We start from the raw sequence: 22,025 nt of genomic DNA, 5'->3' as shown, positions 1-22,025 counted from the left end.
AACTTCTACCATAGCTCTGTTCCTTTACGTGCAAGAATCTTCAAGTTTTACCACTTTTTACTCGAAAAGCGTTCCTTTACTTCAGACACTATACAATTCATATGGGAGCAGTTTACAACTTTTGCTACTTTTGCCGGTTTTACCACTTTCAAAAGTAAAGGAACAGACCAGATATTTACATTAGGCAATTTTCCTTGCGGCAATTGTCAGTCTGTCGACGAGAGAGGGTGTTGAGAGGCAAAGGGTTACCATATGCCTTACCTCTCTCTCCTTCAAACCGACAATTGCCGCAAAGAAAATTGCCTAATGTAAATATGTGGTCTGTTCCTTTACTTTTGAAAGTGGTAAAACCGGCAAAAGTAGCAAAAGTTGTAAACTGCTCCCATTTTCATTTTCACTTTCTTTAAAAAGTGCCGAAATCTTTGGAGGCTAATATAGGTGTATTCTTATATGCCAATCCCTTGGATTTTAATTGAGAAAATGCTCTTACTATATTCCTTACAAATCCCTAACATTATATGAATCTAATATTTATGATTAAACTTTTATCCTATATTTAAATTTTTCATCAAACGTCGAAAATTACAAAAAGCCTATTTTTTGAATAGCTTGAATTTTAGACCAATTGCGGGGAAATTAAGAAGCCAAATGAAGCTCTATAAGCGTGAAATGACAGATAACAGGCAATACTACAACAAAATGCAAAAAACGCCACAAAAATATTCGAAAGCATTACGTCAATTTGTGCAACCATTTTTTGTGGTGTTTAAACGACCAGTGGTTTTATGTGGGTTTTTAATAAACAGTCCCTTTACGAACCCAGCTTTAAAAAGACATCTTTAAAGATACAACAGTTTCAAATATTATTCGAATTCTTCAATGATTAATGTAATCATCTAATCGTGATGATAAAAAGATATTTATCAATCATTTGTTATTAAATGCAAATGACATTTGATAGATTCCCATTTTCTCGTACACCTCCCTATAACAAATTGATTCGTCTTGTAATTTGTTTCAATTTAAATTACTTCTAATTTATTCATCAATAAATAATGTGTTGAAGTCGCTTTTCTGTCCATTCATTCATCCAATCACTTGTCCTCCGTCTATTGTTTATGATATTGAGAGATATCGTTACGAAATCTTAATTGCCACGTTGAATGTTGTTGTAGTTTACAATTTCGACAACCTATCATTAAAAACAAAAAAGCATACAACTACATAAATAATTTGCCTGTCCGTGTACTCGATAATTTGTAATAATTATTACAAATGTTTCGAATTTTGACAGTTGTGTGATGGAAAAGTTTAGTAAAAATTATTAGTAAAAAATATTTAGTAAAAACTATCGAGTACAAGGACAAACCTAGTGTGTAATGTAATATAACAATTTGTTCTTTATTAAGTACATTTAAATAATATTTAAGATAAAACATTAACTCTGTACAATGAAAAGTTTATAACAGAGGGAGAAAAAAAAACAATTAAAAATAATAAGTACTGGTTTAAAAACAAAAATGTATATACAAACATATATAGGATATTTTGAGAAATCAACTTTGTTTCTGTAATTTATACGTGGGTAAGAAGGGCACATAATAAGTCCATTTCCAGCTGTAAGAGAAAGAAGGAGAAAAAAATAAGGTTTAGTAAAAAATAACAAAAGTGTGTTAAAAAATAAAGTGTGTTAAAAATGAAATTTAACTGTAAAGCATAATAATCTATATATTGCCTCAGTCCCACAATGTACTACATTTCAGATCTCTTTCTTGTACATCCTCAACTTTCAACAGTCTGGGTGAATATTTATTTAATAATTTACATCGTCCATTTGAGTAATTTGTTAGTAAAATTGTAATTGCACTTTCTAGCTTGTTTTCTCTGCAAACAAAAACAATGATGAATGAGTTTTCAACGTTTCTTGCACACGTTGTAGTCTTTTATCATCAGGTCAATATAACAAGAGTTCCCAGCAATATTAATCTGTAAATAATGACATATGTATAACGTTCAAAATTTATTATGTTTGGGTTTGAAAGACTAGTGATTACATTTCCATGACGCACAACAAATAGATTGTAAAATGACAATAATTTTAGAAATACTGTGCAATGTCATGGTAGAATAAGAAAAGGTAGCAGCAATACACAGCTGACTGAATTGGGTTGTAATGTTAGTGTCAAATTTCATATGACATTTTATACATTTATTTCTATTTCGATGTACATTAGGGACATATATTTTTTGAGAAAAAATATATCATTCGGAAAAAACCATTTCCAAGAAAGACTTCTTAATATCAATGATATGTAACCTCCTCCAAGTTCGAACGATAAGCCGCGCAGTAAATCCCCGCTTGTAGAGGCGATACAACGTGTGTTAATATGTGAGGTATTTTTTTTAAAATTTAAAAAAATAAAGCCCTAATAAACATGTGCTTCTTTGATTTCTAAAACAAAACATTAAAACAGCTTCTCCTTTTTCTATGAATTTCCAGCGACCCCAAACTTTTCTGCAAGAATTCTACTTTCTACGAGAATTTATGCATTTAGTGGAATGATGTGGGAACATAAAAATTGAAAATGTAACGAATTTTCATTCACGTTTTCCAAAATATTCAACCAAATGTGAAAAATTATTAGTTTTTTAAATTCCAATAATTTATAGACATTTCCCTGCTTTGTTTACAAATACAACTGGCAGTAACGTACAAACAAAAACAAATTTCTTTGTGGTTGTTGTTCAAGTTGTATTTGTTGTAGTATTTACTTTACCTTATATTTGTTCTACCATGGTGCAATGTATACAAATAACATACGTCAACTGTTTTAAGAGAAGGGGAACAAAAGAAAAATAAGTTTGGAGTCTTATCGAAAGAGGCAAGGCACATTAAAGAAGATAGAAGTGGCAGTAAGCTGTACTTTGGTAAATTTGCTTTTTAGAATTTAATAGGGTCTACTCATGAAATTTGAACATTCAAAATTCAAAACCTAACCCTGCGTTTACACATGACAGGACAATTGACTTCATGTATTGATTGTAAAAAATACCCAAAACTTGCCTGTGTGACGTTGGCGTCCCGACAACTGAAAAAACAGTTATAAAATTATGAATGAAAATCATCAATTACTTTTTGTTTTCAGTTCAAATATTTTGTTTTCACAGAGTTTTGTTTAACTTGCTTTGGTGTCTGTTTTGTTAAAATCTAGTACTAAAACTATGCACACTTTTAAGATTTTGATGACAATAGGTTTGTACAATAACCCACAAATTTTTACAAATTCGTACAAATTTTTACTGAATGCTGTTCAATAACAAAATTATCCAGCAAAAGAGAGCGAGTTTGGAGAGTTTTGTGACTGTAAAAATTTGTAAGTTCGGCCAACTGACTTTTAATCAGCTGTTCAATGTAAACAACCTGAAATGTTAACATTTTTGACCGAAGAAAATTTCACATTTTTTTTAGATTTTAAAGCGTTGTGGATAGGTTTACTGCTTTAAATAACTCAAATGCAATTTTAAAATTTATGTTTTTGTTCCATTTGGTTTAAAATATCAAAAGAAACAAAAACAATTTTCATACATTTTCGGAAACAGCTGACTTTCTTGCAAGTTTTTGCAAAATGTTGTTCGATAACTTTCTGCAATTTTTCTTGCTTGAGAGAGTAAAATTCATTGAGAGAGGTTGCTGGAACTGACTGAGTAATAATTGCTGGGAATGTTATCGTACACACCTAATATATGAATATGAAACCAAAACAAGTAAAAAAGTATCAGTCGGCGTTGCCGACAGAGATATACCCTCAGCCTGTGTGGATTGAAATACTTTTTTTTCCAAAAAAACATATGTATTTAGGTGGTTTTCAAAATGTTGGGCCTATGAACCGACAAAAAATGGATATAATTAAAGCTCAAAAACTTGAGGGATATCGAAAGATAGAGCATTCTATCACACTAGCCTACGAAAAACAGGAAACATTTTCAAAGGATCCTCGAACCACACAAAAAAGTTGAACATTTGTGTAGGTGGTACCACAAGGATTGGACAGATAGGGCCCAAATTTGAGGATAAACTAAGTTTCGACAATATTTAGAGATCCAAAGTTTGGAACAAATCGTTTGCTACGTCTATGAGAAATCGCGCGTATCATTTTAGCGAATATTTTCGAACTTTTGTGGGGGAGGTACCAGAATGAGTGGACCGATAAGCACCACCTTCGAATTTCAACTAATATTCGAAGAAATATTACAATATCCAAAGTGTGGACGAACGCAGTATTCGGTTCGAGCTCTCCAGCCACTACGTATGGTGCCATAGGGGTTTTACAATTTTCAGGTGGTTTTCTCAGGAAGTATGGGCTTGCCCCTGAAAACCATTTTACTGTCGTAATTGAGGCAGCGAATGCAAGTTGCTTCAACAAAAACTAAGTTGGTTGAGGAGTAGGTCTTAAAGTGCATTTATCCAAAATTTTGCGTGGGAGGTACCCGAAGGAATGGACAAATATAGTCCATATTCGAACATGATCTATATCGGGTAGATATATTAAGATGTGTAAAGTATCGACCAAATCTTTCACTTTCATCAAGAGTTTTCCGAACATTTTTGAACTTTTGTGGAGGAGGTACCATAAGGAGTGGACAAAAAGTGCACAAAATATTACGAAGGTCACATTTTGGACCGAATCTGCAGATCCGTTCGAGAGTTATCTTGCGCTTCAACCACTACACACGGTGTCATAGGGTTTTTTTGTACCTTTCAGGCTATTTTCTCAGGAAGTATGGACTTGCCCCTGATGAAAAATATACCGTCGTATGGGGGGCAGTGAATACAAGTTGCTACAACAAAAAGCGATTCGAGAGCAGATTCTAAACTGAACTTTTCCGAAATTTTGAGTTTGAGATTGAGTTAATATTGGAACATCGTCTAAGTCTGGTAGAAATTTCACGATGTGCAAAGTATGGACCAAATCGGGTAACTCCTTCAAGAGTTATCGTGCGCACAAATTTTCCGAACATTTTTGAACTTTTGTGGGGGAGGTACCAGAAGGAGTGGACCGATATGGCTTATCTTCAAACTTAAACTAAGATTGCACGAAATATTACGATGGAAACATTTTGGAGCGAATCAACATATCCGTTCGAGAGTAATCTTGCGCTCCAACCACTACACACGGTGTCATAGGGTTTTTTTGTACCTTTCAGGCTATTTTTTCAGGAAGTATGGACTTGCCCCTGATGACCGTCGTATGGGGGGCAGTGAATACAAGTTGCTAAAACAAAAATCAAAGCGATTCGAGAGCATGTCCTAAACTGAACTAATCCCAAATTTTGTGTGGGAGGTACCCGAAGGAGTGAACCGATTGAGTCCATATTGAAACCTCATCTAAGTCAGTAGACATTTCCCGATTTGCAAAGTATGGACCAAATCGGTTATTCCCTTCAAGAGTTGTCGAACGTACAAATTTTCCGAACATTTTAGAACTTTTGCAAAATTTTGGACCTAATCGGTTGATCCGTTCGAGAGTTATCGGCCAGACATACGGACGGACATGGCTAAATCAACTCCAAATTGTCTGAAACACATTTCGTCCAAACATACTTGGTGTCTAAAACCATTATTTCGATAAGGCACATTTTGCCCTATGAAAGTGTATATAGCATAAATGCTGAGGGTATAACCAATGTGGGTCCATTTTTACAGTGTTTTATTTAACTTCCTTCGGTGTATGTTTAGTTCAAATCTAGTAACTAATTTTCCACACAGTTGCGGTTGACCAATCGAACTAAAACTGTGCAAAATTTTCTGATTTGGATGAAGAAAAAAAATTATGGACAGCAATTATGGACATACAAATGTATGTATGTGTTAGTAAATCATAGTTGTATTTTAAGACAAATTGTATGGTGTAAACGCCTAGTAAACGTGTAATAACAAGTAAGAAAGTATCAGCCTCGGACCTAAAGATGGGAAGTAAACACAATACTTCTTGTGACTTGTCCTCGAAAAAAATGTTCCGTTGTAATGCCAACATTTTAAAAACTATCCCAGACGAGTCTTTAAACTGCACTCTTTCCAATTTGTGTGTGGGAGGTGATTTTTGGAGCTTTTGGGCAATTATCTCAGCTAGTATGGATATTCCCTTAAAAAAATTGCGCCGTCGCAAGAAGAACTTTTTGCAAACAATTTCAAAATGATCTGAAACGGGCTGTTAAAGTGTACTTTTTTCCAACATTTGTGTGGTAGATAACCGGAAGGAGTGGATTGGTATAGTCCATATTTGAAGCTGATCTACAGTGGATCCAAGCGAAAGTCCTGCAACTAATGATATTTATTTAATTGACTTATATCTCCGACGCAAAAAGGAATATGAAGAAAGTATTTACGCAGCGTTGAATGGACTCAAAATAAGAAAATAATCAACCCCGTTTACATTGTTAAAAAATTCAATTAGATAAAATACTAAGAATTTTAGCACCAACCGAAAGTCGTACAGCAATTATAACGACATAGTATTTATTAATATAATTAATCCTTGTGCATATTCTTGGTTTCAGATGAATTCTGCAATCGATTTAGAATATTTTTTAGTCGGTTCTGTACAACTGTAGTATAAAATATGCCGAAAAGCTCCACTATAACGATGTTTGGAACAACAGGTCATCTGGAGAAGTTCTCCAGCTTTACAACCACTATAGATGGTTTATTAATTATGATTGGACTACGGACTAGCGAACCAATAATAAATAAATAATAAATCCCAGTAACCGCAAATATTAAGCTTTTATGCTAGAAGTTAGAGTTTTGGCAGAAAGAAACTTGATCAATACATCATTCGCAAGGTAGTAACAACTCCACTAAACTGTAAAATCGCATTGTTCGATTTTCAATGGCGTCAAAAAAAATCATAAAACAATGATTAATACCTGAAAGATAATCCCCACACCCTCACTGATACACTCATGAGCTATGTTGTATTATTCGTGTATTAGACAAGAAGCGATAAGTGGGACTCTTTTGCTACATAAGGTCTGGATTAGAGATGGGCGCGTGCCTAAAAAATTAGGCACGAACATGCACGAACACGGACAAAAATTGTTATGCACATTCACGCACAAACACGGCGTTTTTCGAGAAGGCACGAACACGCACACTCACGCACGAAATTGGAAAAAAGAGATATTGATATAGTTGTGCAGTTATTTGTTCAAAAAATATTTATATATACTTCTAAAATATACATATTGCAAAATTATTTATAAACTAATATTTACATATTCTTATTTAAAAACATTATTTCCAGATGTGGAAAAAATCTCTCGCTCGTTGCTGAGCTGAAGGGTATAACCAAAATTTTCCTGCCTAATTGCTTTAAAAATTTTAGATTAGACTCTTTCCAAAAGTTTAAAACATCAGTCTGTCAAGATACGGCATTCGCTAAATATGTAGCACTTTCTTTATCAATTAGAGACTTGTCCATTTTTCGTCTTTTTGCCAAATTTGGATGCAAAACCTCGGAATATTCGTGTAAATGAGGCAGGGACGTACGCAGGGGTACGAAATAATTTGGTCGACTAACATTTTTGGAGCTACTTTAAGAAATTATTACGTTTTTTCACAAAAATTATTTTTATTTTTATTTTAAAAACAGATTGTTCTGCATGTCATGTACTAAAAATGTACTTTATGAACAAGTTGTCTAAAGGTAAGGTCACATTAGGCAAATATTTGCTCCAGCGACGTGCATTGTGCGCTTACTGAGATCAAGTGAGTGTTAATAATACATTGAATTTATGCTCCCTTGCTCTCAGTAAGCGCACACTGCCGGTCGCTGGAGCAAATATTTGCCTAATGTAACTCAACCTTAAGAAATATTTAAAATTTGTTTGTTTGAATACTCTTTTTGAAAAAACTTCCAATGAAATCTGAATTACTTCTTTTTATACCCTCAGCATTTATGCTAACGAGGGTATATGGTAACATGGGGCGCCTTCGCCACGTTTTTGTTCAATATGTTCTCATATCGACATCAATAAAGTTTTTCCAAATATTATTTTTGGTAAGAATATTAGCATGTCTTGACTACAAATTTTGATATATAAATGATTATAATGTTGTTTTTAAAATATTATTTTTGAGAATTTACAAAATGTCTAAAAAGTGGCGAAGCCTCCCCATCCATGGGGTAGCTTCGCCATCGACACAGGACATATATCAACGGACTACAAAACTGGCATTTACCATACTTCCTCCTCAAATATCAACATTATGCATAAAAGGAAGATGCTTTCTATTTAATAATCAAAAATGATTCTACAAATTACAAAAAGAAACATATTGTAGCCATTAATTGAAGTAGGTTCCTTGAATTTAGGCATAAAAATGAAATTTTTGCCAAATTAGATAGGTTTAGCACAATATTTGATTTCAACATCACATTATAGCGTGGTATATCAATAGCATAAGTTAAACCTGACATATTTCTCACATTAACCCACAACACCCCTATCATGGCGTAGCCGCCCCACCCCCTACATAGTTCATAATACGAATATATTTGCATTTATAATTACTTTTATCATGCAAATTATTTGGATATATATTCTTCAGTAGTTGTCTATTAACGGTATAAAATATAATTTTGATATCACAAACGGTATACAAGATATCACAAAATATACCTACCATGAATATTTTTCGCAATACCCCAAAAACATGAAACCGCGTGCATCAGCAATCATATATTTGATAGAAATGCCAATTTTTGGGAGATGAAAGATCTTCGTTAAACTCACAATTTTCCCTCTAACGTCATTACTGTAGCAGTTATAATTATCAAAAAAATCGGCGCTGGCGAAGGCGCCCCAGTGGCGAATCCGCCCCATGTTACCATATACACTTTCATACGGGCAAAATGTGTCTCATAAAATATGTTTGGACGAAATGTGTTTCAGACAATTTGGAGTTGATTTAGCCATGTCCGCCCGTCTGTCTGTCTGACCTGGCTGGCTGGTGCGCACGATAACTCCCGAACGGAGCAACCGATTCGGTTCAAAATTTGGACTTCGTAACATTTTGCCCAAACTTAGTTTAAGTTCGTAGATGGGTTATATCGGTCCACTCCTTCCGGTACCTCCCCCACAAAAGTTCGGAAAAGTTCAGGAACGGATCCGCCAATTAGGTTCAAAATTTGGCCTTCGTAATATTTTGTTTAAGTTCGAAGATAAACCATGTCGGTCCACTCCTTCAGGTACCTCCCTCACAAAAATTCAAAAATCTTCGGAAAAAATATGCGCACGATAACTCTTGAAAGGAGTGATTGATGTAATCCATACTCTGCACATCCTAATATATCTACCAGATATAGATCAGGTTCGAATATGGACTATATTTGTGTACTCCTTTGGGTACCTTCCACACAAAATTTCGGATAAGTTCACTTTAAGACCTGCTCTCGAATCACTTTTTTTGTTAAAGCGATTTGCATTCGCTACCTCCATTACTATGGTAAATGCTTTTTTCAGGAGCAGGTCCATATTCCTTGGGAAACCATCCCGAAAGTTGTAAAAAGCCCTATGTCACCATATGTGGCTCTCGAACTGTTCTACCGATTTGGTGCAACATTTGGTCTTCGTCATATTTTATCCAAACTTAGTTTCATGGGGCAATACCGGTCCCCAACTTCCGATACTTCTCCCCAATATTTAAAAAATGTCACTAAAATTTTAGGACGATATCACTTGAATGGTGCAACCAATTTGGTCCAAACTTTGAATGTCCTAATATTTTGTCAAAATTTAGTTTAACTTCTAAAATGGCTCATATCGGTCCTCCCTAAGGGTTCCACCCCCACAAATGTCAACATTTGTGTTAATTCCTAATCCGCATTTTTGTCGGCAAGTTCAAATGTTGAAAAAGGGCCACAAAATTCTGAAGAGACTCTAAATACATTCTATCTGTCCGTAGATGAAAGTTTCTATTAACATTGGCTGAGGGTATACCTCTGTCGGCAAAGCCGACTGACACTTTTTTACTTTTTCTCATGTAATTTCATTATCAAATAATAAAGGGTCAAGAAATTCTATAATGAATATAAAGGTCTTGAGGCTTTAAACTCAGTCTGTATTCAAAAAATTAGAAACAATTATTGTGCGAATTGAAAGTGCATGAAATGACATGTTTACTGGACAAAATGTACGATATATCAAGTGTTTTCCGTGGAGTATATCTCTAAAACCAATAAGAAAAATTTATTGTTGTGAGTCATGAAGTGCTAATATCTGCTATAAGTACCATACCCACCTGAAAATTTTCCTATCATTAACAAAGTTGTAGCTGAAAACATTGGTTAAACGAACAAACAAACATTGGTTAAATGGTATTAAAATCTGCTGTAATTTCGGGCTTTAGCCCAACGAAAAAAATGTACCTCATCGAAATAATGGCCTTTGACTTCTCATATTTTTCGACAAAATCCGCTTCAAATAATTTGGTGTCGATTTAGCCCAGTTCTTTCGTATGTCTTACTCTCGGACGGATCAACCGAACTTTAAGTCATATCGGTCCACTCCTTTTTTTTCCAAAAGTCTACAACATTTTTCAGTAAAATGTTGCGCACAATAACTGTCGAAGGTCCAAATCGATTTCTTCGAGACGTAAATTAGGTTCGAATATGGATTATATCGGTTCACTCCCTTAGGTACCTCCCATACAAAATTTCAATATCTGATTTCACCGAAACTTTGAACATTCTAAAATTATCTCTTATCGAAGTCAAATTTATGACCACAACATAAACATTTATTCGCAACGCTCACAATCGTGAAATTTTATACCCAAATGTTTCGATATTTTTGTCGGAAAGTGTATACGTCATAAAAAGACAACGAAATTCTGAAACTCCCTGACTACACAATTTTTAGGACAGAGATATTGGCCATGAATCCCGTATTCGATCTGTCTATAGATAATAGTCTCAACTCAAACAGGCTGATTGTTTATCTATGTCGGCAAACCCGACTGATACTTTTTAGTTGTTTTCGAGAAAACAAAAGTTATGAATTTTCATAAGTTGGTGCCGACAGAAGTGCATAATTTTTGGTCATAGTCCTTGGAAAGTTTTAAATTTCATCGAGTTCATAAATATCTAATCGTGCAATTAAGATAGAAATAAGGCGGAACAACCATTGGGATATCAGATGGAGTTTTTTCGACTTAATCTATTTTGTCAGGACTCAAACAGTACTGCGTGTAGAATTCGGAGTATATGAATCGTAGTTGTTAAATGTCTGTTCCAGAACCTGAAAGAATCTAAACATTTTTTCTTCTGAAAATGAGTATATTCTTGCAGTACTGGAACAGAGCATAAATGTAATATTCTGAATTTTTTTGATGGCTTGCATGGACTCTATAACTTCTGGTAAAATAATAAAGTTTTGGTGTTTTTATGACATAAAAGAATATTATTTGCTTACAATAGCTGGCAATGTTTGATTGGAAATGTTTGGCACAAGTCTATTCTGCACTCGGGGATTCAAGTTATTCTTTTTTTGAGTTATTTATTTCAATTAATTAATGGTATACAAATAATAGTAATAGGGTTTTAGAAAGATCTTCTTATCAGCATCAGTCCTCGTGTGATATATGGATATGTACTTTGAAGAATAAGAAATACTGTAAATCTTTAAAATAGAATCGAAAATGCTAAATAAGAGCTACTGTGGTTAAAAATTCTGGGATACACCAAAACATAAATGTGTAATATTCATTTGAACGATTTTTTAGTTATTGCGTCAATTCTGTTGAAGAATTTGGTTAAAACTTCAAAATTCCAGGCGGAACTTTTGTATGGGGACTATACTGAACGTATTATGATATGCTTTATTTTACTCTGTTCCAAATTTCAAATTTATATCTATATGTAAACTCTCTCTCTATTGAAATTATATACTTTGTGCCAATATTTCATATAAAATCAACTAAAAACCCTTTAAAATAGCTTTATGTAACGCTACACAACATTTTTTTAATTTTATGATTTTTGGACAAGGTCTTCAAATCTTTCATGAATTGATAGTCAATGGTATCAATTGAACAAACTTTCAAAAGTTTTTTCAGACCAAACGGCAAAAATGTGCATAGTAGGGTATTTTTCTGAGCTTGATTTTTCGGAACACTCTTTGCATATTTTGAGAAAACCCAATAGAGGTTCTAGCTTCAAGTCAGATATACGATCCGACTGATTTTTTTTCTAGCAAAATACTCTTAATCTCATTCTGGACTTTATATATGCTCTCAAGCATAATATATGTTGAATTCCAACGTGTTCTTATATCTTGTTTTAACGTTTTCGACAATTTGTTATTTAGCTCCGAGTGTTTAAAATATCTTAAAAGCTTTTTGAGCAGTCAATAAGTTTTCCCAATTCGGGAAGAGGGTATTTTTCAAAAACATCATCCATAACTAAGTTCAAATTGTGGCAAGCGCAAGGTATACGTATATATAGTATATTGCGTTAACCCGCTGAGTTGTTTTCGTATTTGCTTCTCTCTCATGAACAAAACAACTGGCGAACAAACATCATTTAATGCCTTCGTTGGTATTATTTTGATATTCTAAACTGTACTCTTGGATAAGATTTAGTACAACTTCTTTAAACATTTTTATCGCAAATGGACAACTTATTTATATTGAAAAAATAAGCTCCCAAATATTTTTCTCAATTGAGTAGAGTGTCGGGACACTAAAAATTAACTCATTTTAAACTTTGTGTATTAAACTACCAAGAAGAAAATCTTTTTCATTTAATGTTCGAAATATTAAATATTTTATTGTTTAATGTTGTAGTTTTAGTTTTCAAAATCTTCTGTGTCGAAAAAAATAGTGGTGGAAATCATTCGAAAATTGTATATACGATATATAACCTTTTATATTTGAACATTGGGTGATGTAGGGCTTGAAGGATACCATGGAACGGTCCTGACCGGCTTTAACATGGCAAAGCCCAGGATTTATCTTGTTCCCTCTTTCATCTCAAGTGGACACTGACCTCCCCGTGGTGTCACCTGGGGAGCTGCCTTTAACACCCGTTAAAGGTAGTGAGCTAACATGTACCGCGCGTTCACCTATAAGAACATAAAAAACTTGGGGTTCGAGGTCGGGTTAATAACCCTCCCCTAGAAAAAGCAGCCTAATATGAAAAAACGAAAGAAAAGAAAAACAAACCCCTCTAAAGTTAACGAACCCTCCAAACGCTTGAAGGACCATGATCTACGAATCTGCACCTGGAATGTTCGCACTCTTTATAGAGAAGGTGCAGTTTACGCATTGACAGATGTACTTGAAAAGTACAAGGTCGACATTACTGTCATACAGGAAACACGATGGATTTGGAAAGGCACACTGTTTTATAGCTGCCATGACACAAAGTATGAGTTTGGAAACAGCCGCAAAATCCATACTTGAATACCAGACACCTCCACCAAGGAATCCATGGTATGACCAGGAGTGTCGTGCTGCTAGCGAAGAGAAAAATGCGGCATATAGGACTACCCTACAATCAGTAGCAACACGTAGCCCACGAGAGAGCTATCGGGAGAAAAGGAGAGAAGAGAAACGTGTTTTCCGCAGGAAAAAGAGAGAAATTTGAAGGAGGGAGTGTGAAAAAAATCGAAATGTACAGGAGTCAGAATGAAGTCCGAAAGTTCCATCAAAGAGTGAAACATCAAACTGATGGCTTTGGTACTGTCACATCCTCCTGCACGCAGAAAAGAGATATTGTAGGGGCAATCATATTCTAAGAACAAAATAGTGTATTTTAAAAATCTGAATATATATTGTTTTTAGAATATGATTGCTCCTACAATATCTCTTCTCTGCGTGTGTAGAGACCAGCAAGGTAATTTGGTAACTGATACAGATAGTGTGCTTAGGATATGGAAAGAACATTTTTCCAAACTGTTGGTATCAGACAGTAGAAAAGACGGCAAAGATACCACAGATCCAATTCCAGAAGATGGTATTGAATGTATACCGTCCAGCCAAGATGAGGTAAAGACAGCAATAAACCGTCTAAAGAATAATAAGGCAGCAGGAGCCGATGGCTTGCGGAGCTGTTCAAAACAGGAGGCGACACGCTGATAAGGTGTATTCATCAGCTAATTAGCACCATCTGGCAGGAAGAACGAGACCATTGGAACCTGAGCATCTTGTGATCTGTCCACAAGAAAGGAGATAAGAGTGTATGCTCTAACTATAGGGGCATAAGTCTTCTCCCTATTGCCTACAGGATAGTGTCAGGGATACTAAGCGAACTACTAAATCCTATGGACAACGTAATAATTGTGCCATACCAATGCGGCTTTAGGCCTGGCAAATTCACCATTGATATTTACCCTGCTGCAAATCCTGGAGAAGACCCATGAGATGCAGATCGACACCTACCACCTTTTTGTCGATTATAAAGCAGTCTTCGACAGCGCCATACGTTCAAAAGTATTCCAAACAATGTCTGAATTTGGTTTCCCTGCAAAGCTCATTCGACTTTGTAGAATGACGTTGACTGATACTCGGTCCTTAGTTAAAATAGGAAAAAACCTCTCCGAAGAGTTTAGTACCAAAAGAGGTTTCAGACAAGGAAACGACCCCTCGTGTGTCTTATTCAACATTCTGCTGGAAAAGGTTATACGAGATGCGAAGGACAAAAGAAGTGGCACAATATATACAAACAACCATATGTTACTTTATGCCGATGAAATTGACATCATGGGTCGATCTGTAAAAGAAGTAACTGACACCTTCAGAAAAGTCGAAAGGGAATCTGCTATAGTGGGTCTGACGGTAAACGTCGGGAAGACTAAGTTGATGGTGTCGACGCGCAATGCGTCCATAGAGATCGGACCGACTGTTGATTTCGATTTGTGACAAATATTGTTAAAATTTAAATGCTTATAATGTCGGAAATTTAACGAAATTTGTCGATAAGTTAACAACCAAAATAAAGCTGTCGCTAACTCATACCGATAGAAACAGTGTTGTCAACATTTATTGATACCTTTCATTAATAATTTTGCATTTTATTTTTATTTTTGTTGGTAACTCAAAAAATGAGTTATAGAATTCCACTACAAAAGACCCCATAAGTTTTTGGTTCATATATAGGTCTTCCGGCATTATACAGATGACGTAAGAGGCCTTTTGTTACTATACAGAATAACTTAGAGGCCTTTGGTTACTATACAGAAGTCATCAATGGCATTCTGTTACTTTACAGAATACCTCAGAGGTCTTCTGGTACTTTACAGAAGGCGTTAGATACCTCAATTTGCCACATTACTGGAAAACCGTTTTGTTATAAAGTAAAACTTCTCGATAAAAATAATTAATCTAGTTCTCTGAGGATCTAAAAACACTCAACATTAGCTTACCTTCTCAATGTTTCCATGCCGTAAGGGAAATCATAATCTGTGGCAGTGCCATCATTAATGTTGTCATCACCTAGTGGCATTTCATTGGCCCAATCCACAAGTCCACGTTCCTTGGCTGTACCTAAAAATTTAATCGAAAAACAAAAACACAAAAGTTAATATCTTCCACATATAGAATTCCTCTCCGCCTCCCCTCCTCCTTACCTGGTATAACATTGTCCAAAAAGCAACCCAATAGACCACCAACTAAAATTGTTGTACCCAAAAGTACAGTTAATGTTGAATCCACCGTTTCATTGCCAGTTTGTATAGCTGTTGGATGCTGTTGTATCCATTTGCAAAGAACCATGGGGAAGAATATCGATAAACCCAAAATGTAGAGATTACGTGCCGAACGTAAGTCAACATATTGCAACGTTGAAAGGCCAAAGGCAATAATCATGCCGAACATAACACAGAAAATACCACCCACAACGGAATCTGGGATTAGAATAAAAACGGCACCAAATTTACCAATAACACCCTGGAGAATCATTATAAAGGCAGCCCATTGGATGACACGTCGAGAGCCAATCTGTAAGAAAGAAAAAGTCAAATACGATTGAAAGAGGAAATTAAGTAAAATTCAAATTAAAGCCGATTTTTTTTTCACAAAAAGTAATTGATGCTAAAATTTTTTGAAATATCATTCTCCAATTTGTCCTACATTTCAGTTATCAATATTTCCCGAAATTTAATCAAACTAATCAATATTAAATGTTTAATTGTAGTACTTATAAACAATTAGTAGTACTTATGACCGATTATAAATTTTATCATCGGCTCGCCATAAGTGTTTCTGGTCAAACGTCATAAATAATTGCCTGCAAAAAAACCCCAAAATGTTTGTTTCGTAATTGAATTTAATCAACTTACCTTGGTGACACCTATAGCACCAACATTCTCACCGAATGTGTTTGTACCATTACCAGCACCCCATAGGCCAGCCAAAACAGTACCCAGACCTTCAGTGCCGATACCACGATTGATAGCATGCAGGGGTGGCGATTGAGCTCCTGTAATGAAAAAAAGAAGAAGAAACAATTTTTTAACTTATTCTTCAATGAGAGATTTTATTTAGCAGCAGAATAAGATTTACACAGTTATGACCAATCCTATACATTGCACGATGGGGCCAATGACAGGTTTTTGAGGCAAAAGGTAATTTTGAAAAGTCAGTGATTGAAATCCAATAATAAGGGAATTATATTCTTAACACTTTCAAACCTCCAAAACCAAAAAATTACAAACTGGCGACATGCCAAGCTGTCAAAGATGTCATAATTTTCATTCCGTTTATTTCTGGCATACAGTAGTAATTAAACAATTTAGATATTTTGGCGCCAAAACCTGATCTGTTGATATTAGGTCTGTCTGGTTACTTTCCCAGCAATAATTGTCCAGCAGAACTTTCTCGGAAAGTAAGCAGTTTTTATTCTTTTGCAAGAAAAATGTAAAAAGTAAACAGACACTTCCAAAAACGAGCAAGCAATCAGCTGATTTGCCAAAACAGAACAGTTTATCCGCATTGAAGTAACAAAAGCAAGCAAAAATGTTGTATTTTATTAAAAATAAAAAAGAAAATGATCCTCAAAAAATATTTTTTTCCATTTTGCAACTTGGTTCTCCAAAAAACACAACGAATGACTTATTTCCACAATTAAATTGTTTTCAATTTGCACAAACATAAATCACAGAGTAATTAAAAATAGCTGATTTATTGTTTGCAGGAAGAAGAAGATTTGCAAGTGCTCGCTAGAAGAAATTTGTCCAGCAAGAATTTGCAAACTCTCAGTAAAAAAACTGTCAAAATGTCTCTCTCGATTCGCTCTCTTTTGCTGGACCTTTGTATTAACAGACGACTTTCAGCAACAATTGGTACAAATTTTAGGGTAACTAGACAAACCTATTATATATTTTTTACAAATGGAAAATACGGGTAATTGTATGTAAATTAAGATTGTTCCCCCATACCAAGTGCGGATATTATTCGAATGTTCGGCACAACTTTTGGAATTGGCAAATGTTTTTCGGGTGTACACAAGCACGTTGTTCTTTTGTTCGTCAAAAGTTTAAAAACGATATTGTTTTTACATTGAAAATTTTTTTGTTAAAAAAAAAAAAAATTATATTGTTTGTAAAAAATTCCCATTTGATTTTTTCAAATAATTTCGATATAAATGCTACGTATAATATAGACAATAAGTGTTGATAAAGACAACATATGGGAGGTTGCCAAACACGAAACAACAATGTTTATCAAAAGCTACATATCGAATCGCAAACATAAAGAAGTAAAAACGGAAAAGGTACATAACAGAAACATCAAGAAACACCAAAAAAAAAAAAATGTTTTTCGCCACTATCGTAAAAACTATCATCTTTCATTCGCTAATAATATTATTAACGATATTCGAATTCGAAGGTTTTCCTGCCACAAACTGAGCGACGAATGAATCATTTTCAATTCGTTCTCGTGTGTCGTTTTCAAACAAAATATCCGCAAAACTATCGAAAAACATTCGAAAACGAATCGTTTGCGATAGCAATGGTATGGGGGGTTATTAAAAATGTAAATGTAGTATTAGATGTGGTTAATAATTTGTTGTGTCAGTAAGTGATGTTTTTTGGTGTAGTCTGTGGTCCATGTGTTCTTTGGAGTAGAACTTTCGGTATCGGGGCCTATTCTCGTAAATATATATCCAGCAAACATTTTTGGAAGTTGTGCTTGTGGAGTAATGATTTCACTACATCCTTCGATGCAGTCCACACGAAGTTATGAAAAATGCACTCCGTTGGATACCATTTATAAGCAGTTGCTTTAGAGATCCGCGGCTGGCGAAATAATTTCTACCACAAATAAAAAAGAGTGTATACATTTCTAAGAACTTGTTATAAAATAAAGAAATAAAAACTTTAGTTGCTAAAATTTTTGCGGTAATTCACGAGATGGACATTTTTAATGGAATGGAGTCGAAAGCTGAACTAGTGATGGGAAGGATGATGAAGCAAAATCAGATGCGGTTGGACTAAAGGAAGGGCGGAGGAAGTAAGGTCAAATGTGATGGAATTTAACCCAGCAAACATTTGGATCCGGTAGTCATTACGTAACCCTTTACAAAGTAATGTAAACAAGCTTATTTTCGCATTACAAGTAATCTCAAAAGTAATGGGTTACTTCTTAAAAAATTTACAAGGTAAACCTACTTACTTTACTCCTCACTAAGTAATTACGACGGTGTCACAGTGAGTGTGTGTGTCCGACTATAAATCCTAGGGTTGTGTGTTCAACGCTCACCGTCGGCACGCGAGTTTTTTTTAATTAAAAAATAACAGTTCGTGGTGCACATGTGCACTGCACATTTAAGTTCTTATGCAATCCTTAATATTCGTGTGCGTGGCATAATTTGTAGTGTCTTTGGCTAGAAATCAGAGGGTTCGTGGGTTCAATTCGGGCAGACAGCGAAATAAAATAAAGTAAAATAAAAGTAAGAAGTGTGACGAAAATAAAAACAAATTCTCTACATCAACTGTTCTAAAAATACAATTTTTTCATCTTACTTTTCAACTTCTAGTGGCCACAGAATAACTAGTTATTCTTGTGGTCATAAAATAACTACAAACTGAGTGCGACATGCCCTTGTAAAAATAATGGGGAAGAAAGGGGGTTTGAGAGTAGTTACGGCTGCCAAAAATCCCTTACGAAACCCATGATTTTGGGAGGACTTTTTTTGCTGGGAATGGAAACTTTTTTAATTTGTGTTTATATAATAAAGTTCTTTGTATTCATGTTTTACAAAAATAATAAATACATTTTATTTATTCTGGGATATTTCACAATGGCTTGCATTTTTACTGCATCTTTAGATTGATTAAAAACACAATCCAAAGAGTACCTTTAAATTGAATCCAAAACACTTCATCAAAAGCTGTGATTTAGATCGAAAATGGAGTGCATCCTAGCTGTGTGCTGTGGAAGCAAAATGGAGTGTAAATTCATAGGTGAAGAAGAAAAAGATGTACTCCAACGGCATTTGTACTGTACACTTGTAGTGATTCAACTGCATCCGCGGATGCAAACTTTTTGCTGGGATATATTTGGTAAAAGGTGACGATATCAGTCAAAACATTCTGAAACTCTAAAATGCTTATTTCATGTTTTTCAGACGTATTTTGTATCATATCTTTTACAACACGTATTTCAAATACAGTTCACAGCAAAAACTTATTCTCGCAATTCGGATTCCACCACATTATTGACATATGTATTTATTAAATCGTCGTTGAAAATATACTAAAAACAACGTTAAAGGGGCATTTTACAACAATGGAATGTTCTGAAGAGTTATGTCCCAGCAAAAAAGTTTGGAAGTAGTGCAATGCAGAGTTATGATTTCAATACATCTTTCGATGCAGTCCACACGGAGTTATGAAAATGCACTCCGTTCGATACATTTTAGAAGCACTCGCTTAAAGATCCCTAGCCAAGCAAGCCAATTTTTAGATCCCTACAAAAGATGTCACAGTCTTTTTTTGTGAACACAAGACGGAGTGCCTAAAATTCTAAGAATTTGTTTTAAAAAATAAAGAAATATGTACAAAGGTTGCGAACATTGCTGTAATTCACGAGACGCAAGTTATTTTTGGAGTGGAGTTGGAGTTATTTTGGAAATCTGAACTTGAGTAGGAGGAAAATTATAAAACCATTTGGATGATGAAGCAAAATCAATTGCGGTGTAATAAAATGCAGAGCAGAGGAAGTACAACTCAACCACGATTAAATTTAATGGAGAATTTTTTATAATTTGTGTTAATGTAATAAAGTTAATATTCTTGTTTTCACAAGAATAATGTACTTTATTTTCGGAAATTTTGCAATGGCTTGCATTTTTATAGCATCTTAAGTCTGCATTCAAATTCAATCCAAAACACTGCATCAAATACCGTGATTTGGATCGAAAATGGATCCTAGCTGCGTGCTGTGGAAGCCAAATGGAGTGCATCCTAGCTGCGCGCTCTCTTGTAAAATTCATAAGTGAATTCATAGAAAAAGATGTACTCCAAGGGCACTTGTACTGTACACTTGTACTGATTAAACTGCATCCACGGATGCAAACTTTTTTGCTGGGGTATTACATTCCAGAGAATATTTTTCTCAAATATAACATTACGAAAAATTTATCAGTTTAGAATGTGCTAAATGTATACAAATTATGGACTTTTTATTTTATTTCATTTGAGGCAGTAAATGTAGTTTTTCGAGTTCATTATTTCTCCAAATATTTTATTCTTGACCTTATCTACAAATTTGCTTCAGAGGTCAGATGAAAATTCGCATTGGTATCAGAGATATAGCCCCGAATCGCTTAAAAAAGTCAAAATTTAACCATGTTTAGATGGGGCCATAAAATCCAAGCTGGATCTGACACAACAAAACCCAACCAGGGATTTTGTCGTTTGGGTCGGTACTTTCAAAAAATCCTCAATTCAAATTGTTTGCACAAGATTACCTTAAAAATGTTGCACAGTGTTATAGTGGTGTCAAAGACAACTACATGACAGAAGTTAAACAACAAATTAATAACATTTGTGTACGCCTTAACCAAATAAAAAATTTTGTGCGCAGGAAAAGACCAAAGTCGGACGGGGCCGATACCATATATTATCAACTTAACATTAAATAGGATGAAAATAATAAGGGAGCTATAGATAACTCTGAACTGAATATAACAAAAATTGACCGACTCTACCCTTGGCTGATTTCGGCCAGAAGTACCGAATTTAATCCGGATCAGACTTATTTTACGAATTTACTGTACAATAAACATCAAATCGAATGAAAAATTTATATGGGCGATATATTCAAATCTAAACCGATTTAGATATAACTTGACAAATTTATTTATTGTCCGAATTCCGCGACATTTCCCAATTTGCATAAAAATTAGACAGAATTTTCTGTGATTTTTTGCCTCAAAACCCTGACTTTGGCCCCACAGTGTATTATTACCAACCCACATTAAGCAACAAGAAGACGGATTGAATACTATGATTTCTGTAGTGCGGTTCTCTAACTCATTTTTTGATTTATCGACAAAATCGGTAAAATTAAAATGCTTATAACATCGGTAATTAACGACATTATTCGTTAAGTAAGGACCAATAAAAAGTAGTCGTAAAGTTCTACCGATAGCAAAAGGGTTGCCAAATTTTATTTGAACTTTTCATTCATAATTTGCCGTTTTAAAGTTACCGATAATAGGTGTGTCTTTTTACTTACTAAATGTTGCTGAAACACTTTTTTCAGCAACTTTTTCTTTATACAACTGTCAGTTTTAGAAACATTTGTAATAATTATTACAAATTATCGAGTACTCAGACAGGCATAATGTTACCGAATGAAAAGATGGGATAATTACTTCGCAATAAATACCGGAACTATCTGTACGTAGAGTAAATGTGTCGACAGATGTACAGTTTTATCGAAATCACAGACCTATCTCAGAGGGAATGTTTGAAAGCTATGACGAAGTATATAAACTACTCGTAGTCCATTGATT

General features: G+C 34.6%; 1 protein-coding gene across 2 annotated transcripts in view; it reads right to left on the bottom strand.

The window, feature by feature from the left end:
• Positions 1–1,377: 1,377 nt before the first annotated feature.
• LOC141389621 (solute carrier family 23 member 1) overlaps positions 1,378–22,025 on the bottom strand; it is a 92,645-nt gene continuing 71,997 nt past the window's right edge. For both annotated transcript variants that reach the window (XM_073961449.1, XM_073961450.1), the window contains exons 5-8: positions 16,342–16,481; positions 15,631–16,000; positions 15,427–15,547; positions 1,378–1,617 (exon numbers count right to left, since the gene is read on the bottom strand). In XM_073961449.1, coding sequence (XP_073817550.1) covers positions 1,557–1,617; positions 15,427–15,547; positions 15,631–16,000; positions 16,342–16,481 — 692 coding nt within the window. In that variant the 3' untranslated portion in view covers positions 1,378–1,556. The remainder of the gene's footprint in view (positions 1,618–15,426; positions 15,548–15,630; positions 16,001–16,341; positions 16,482–22,025) is intronic.

This window comes from Musca autumnalis, unplaced genomic scaffold (genome assembly GCF_047663935.1).
Source record: "Musca autumnalis isolate F117 unplaced genomic scaffold, ASM4766393v1 scaffold_1, whole genome shotgun sequence".
NCBI lineage: Eukaryota > Metazoa > Arthropoda > Insecta > Diptera > Muscidae > Musca > Musca autumnalis.
Note: the sequence above shows the minus strand (reverse complement) of the source record. Positions and strands in the feature narration are given on the sequence as shown.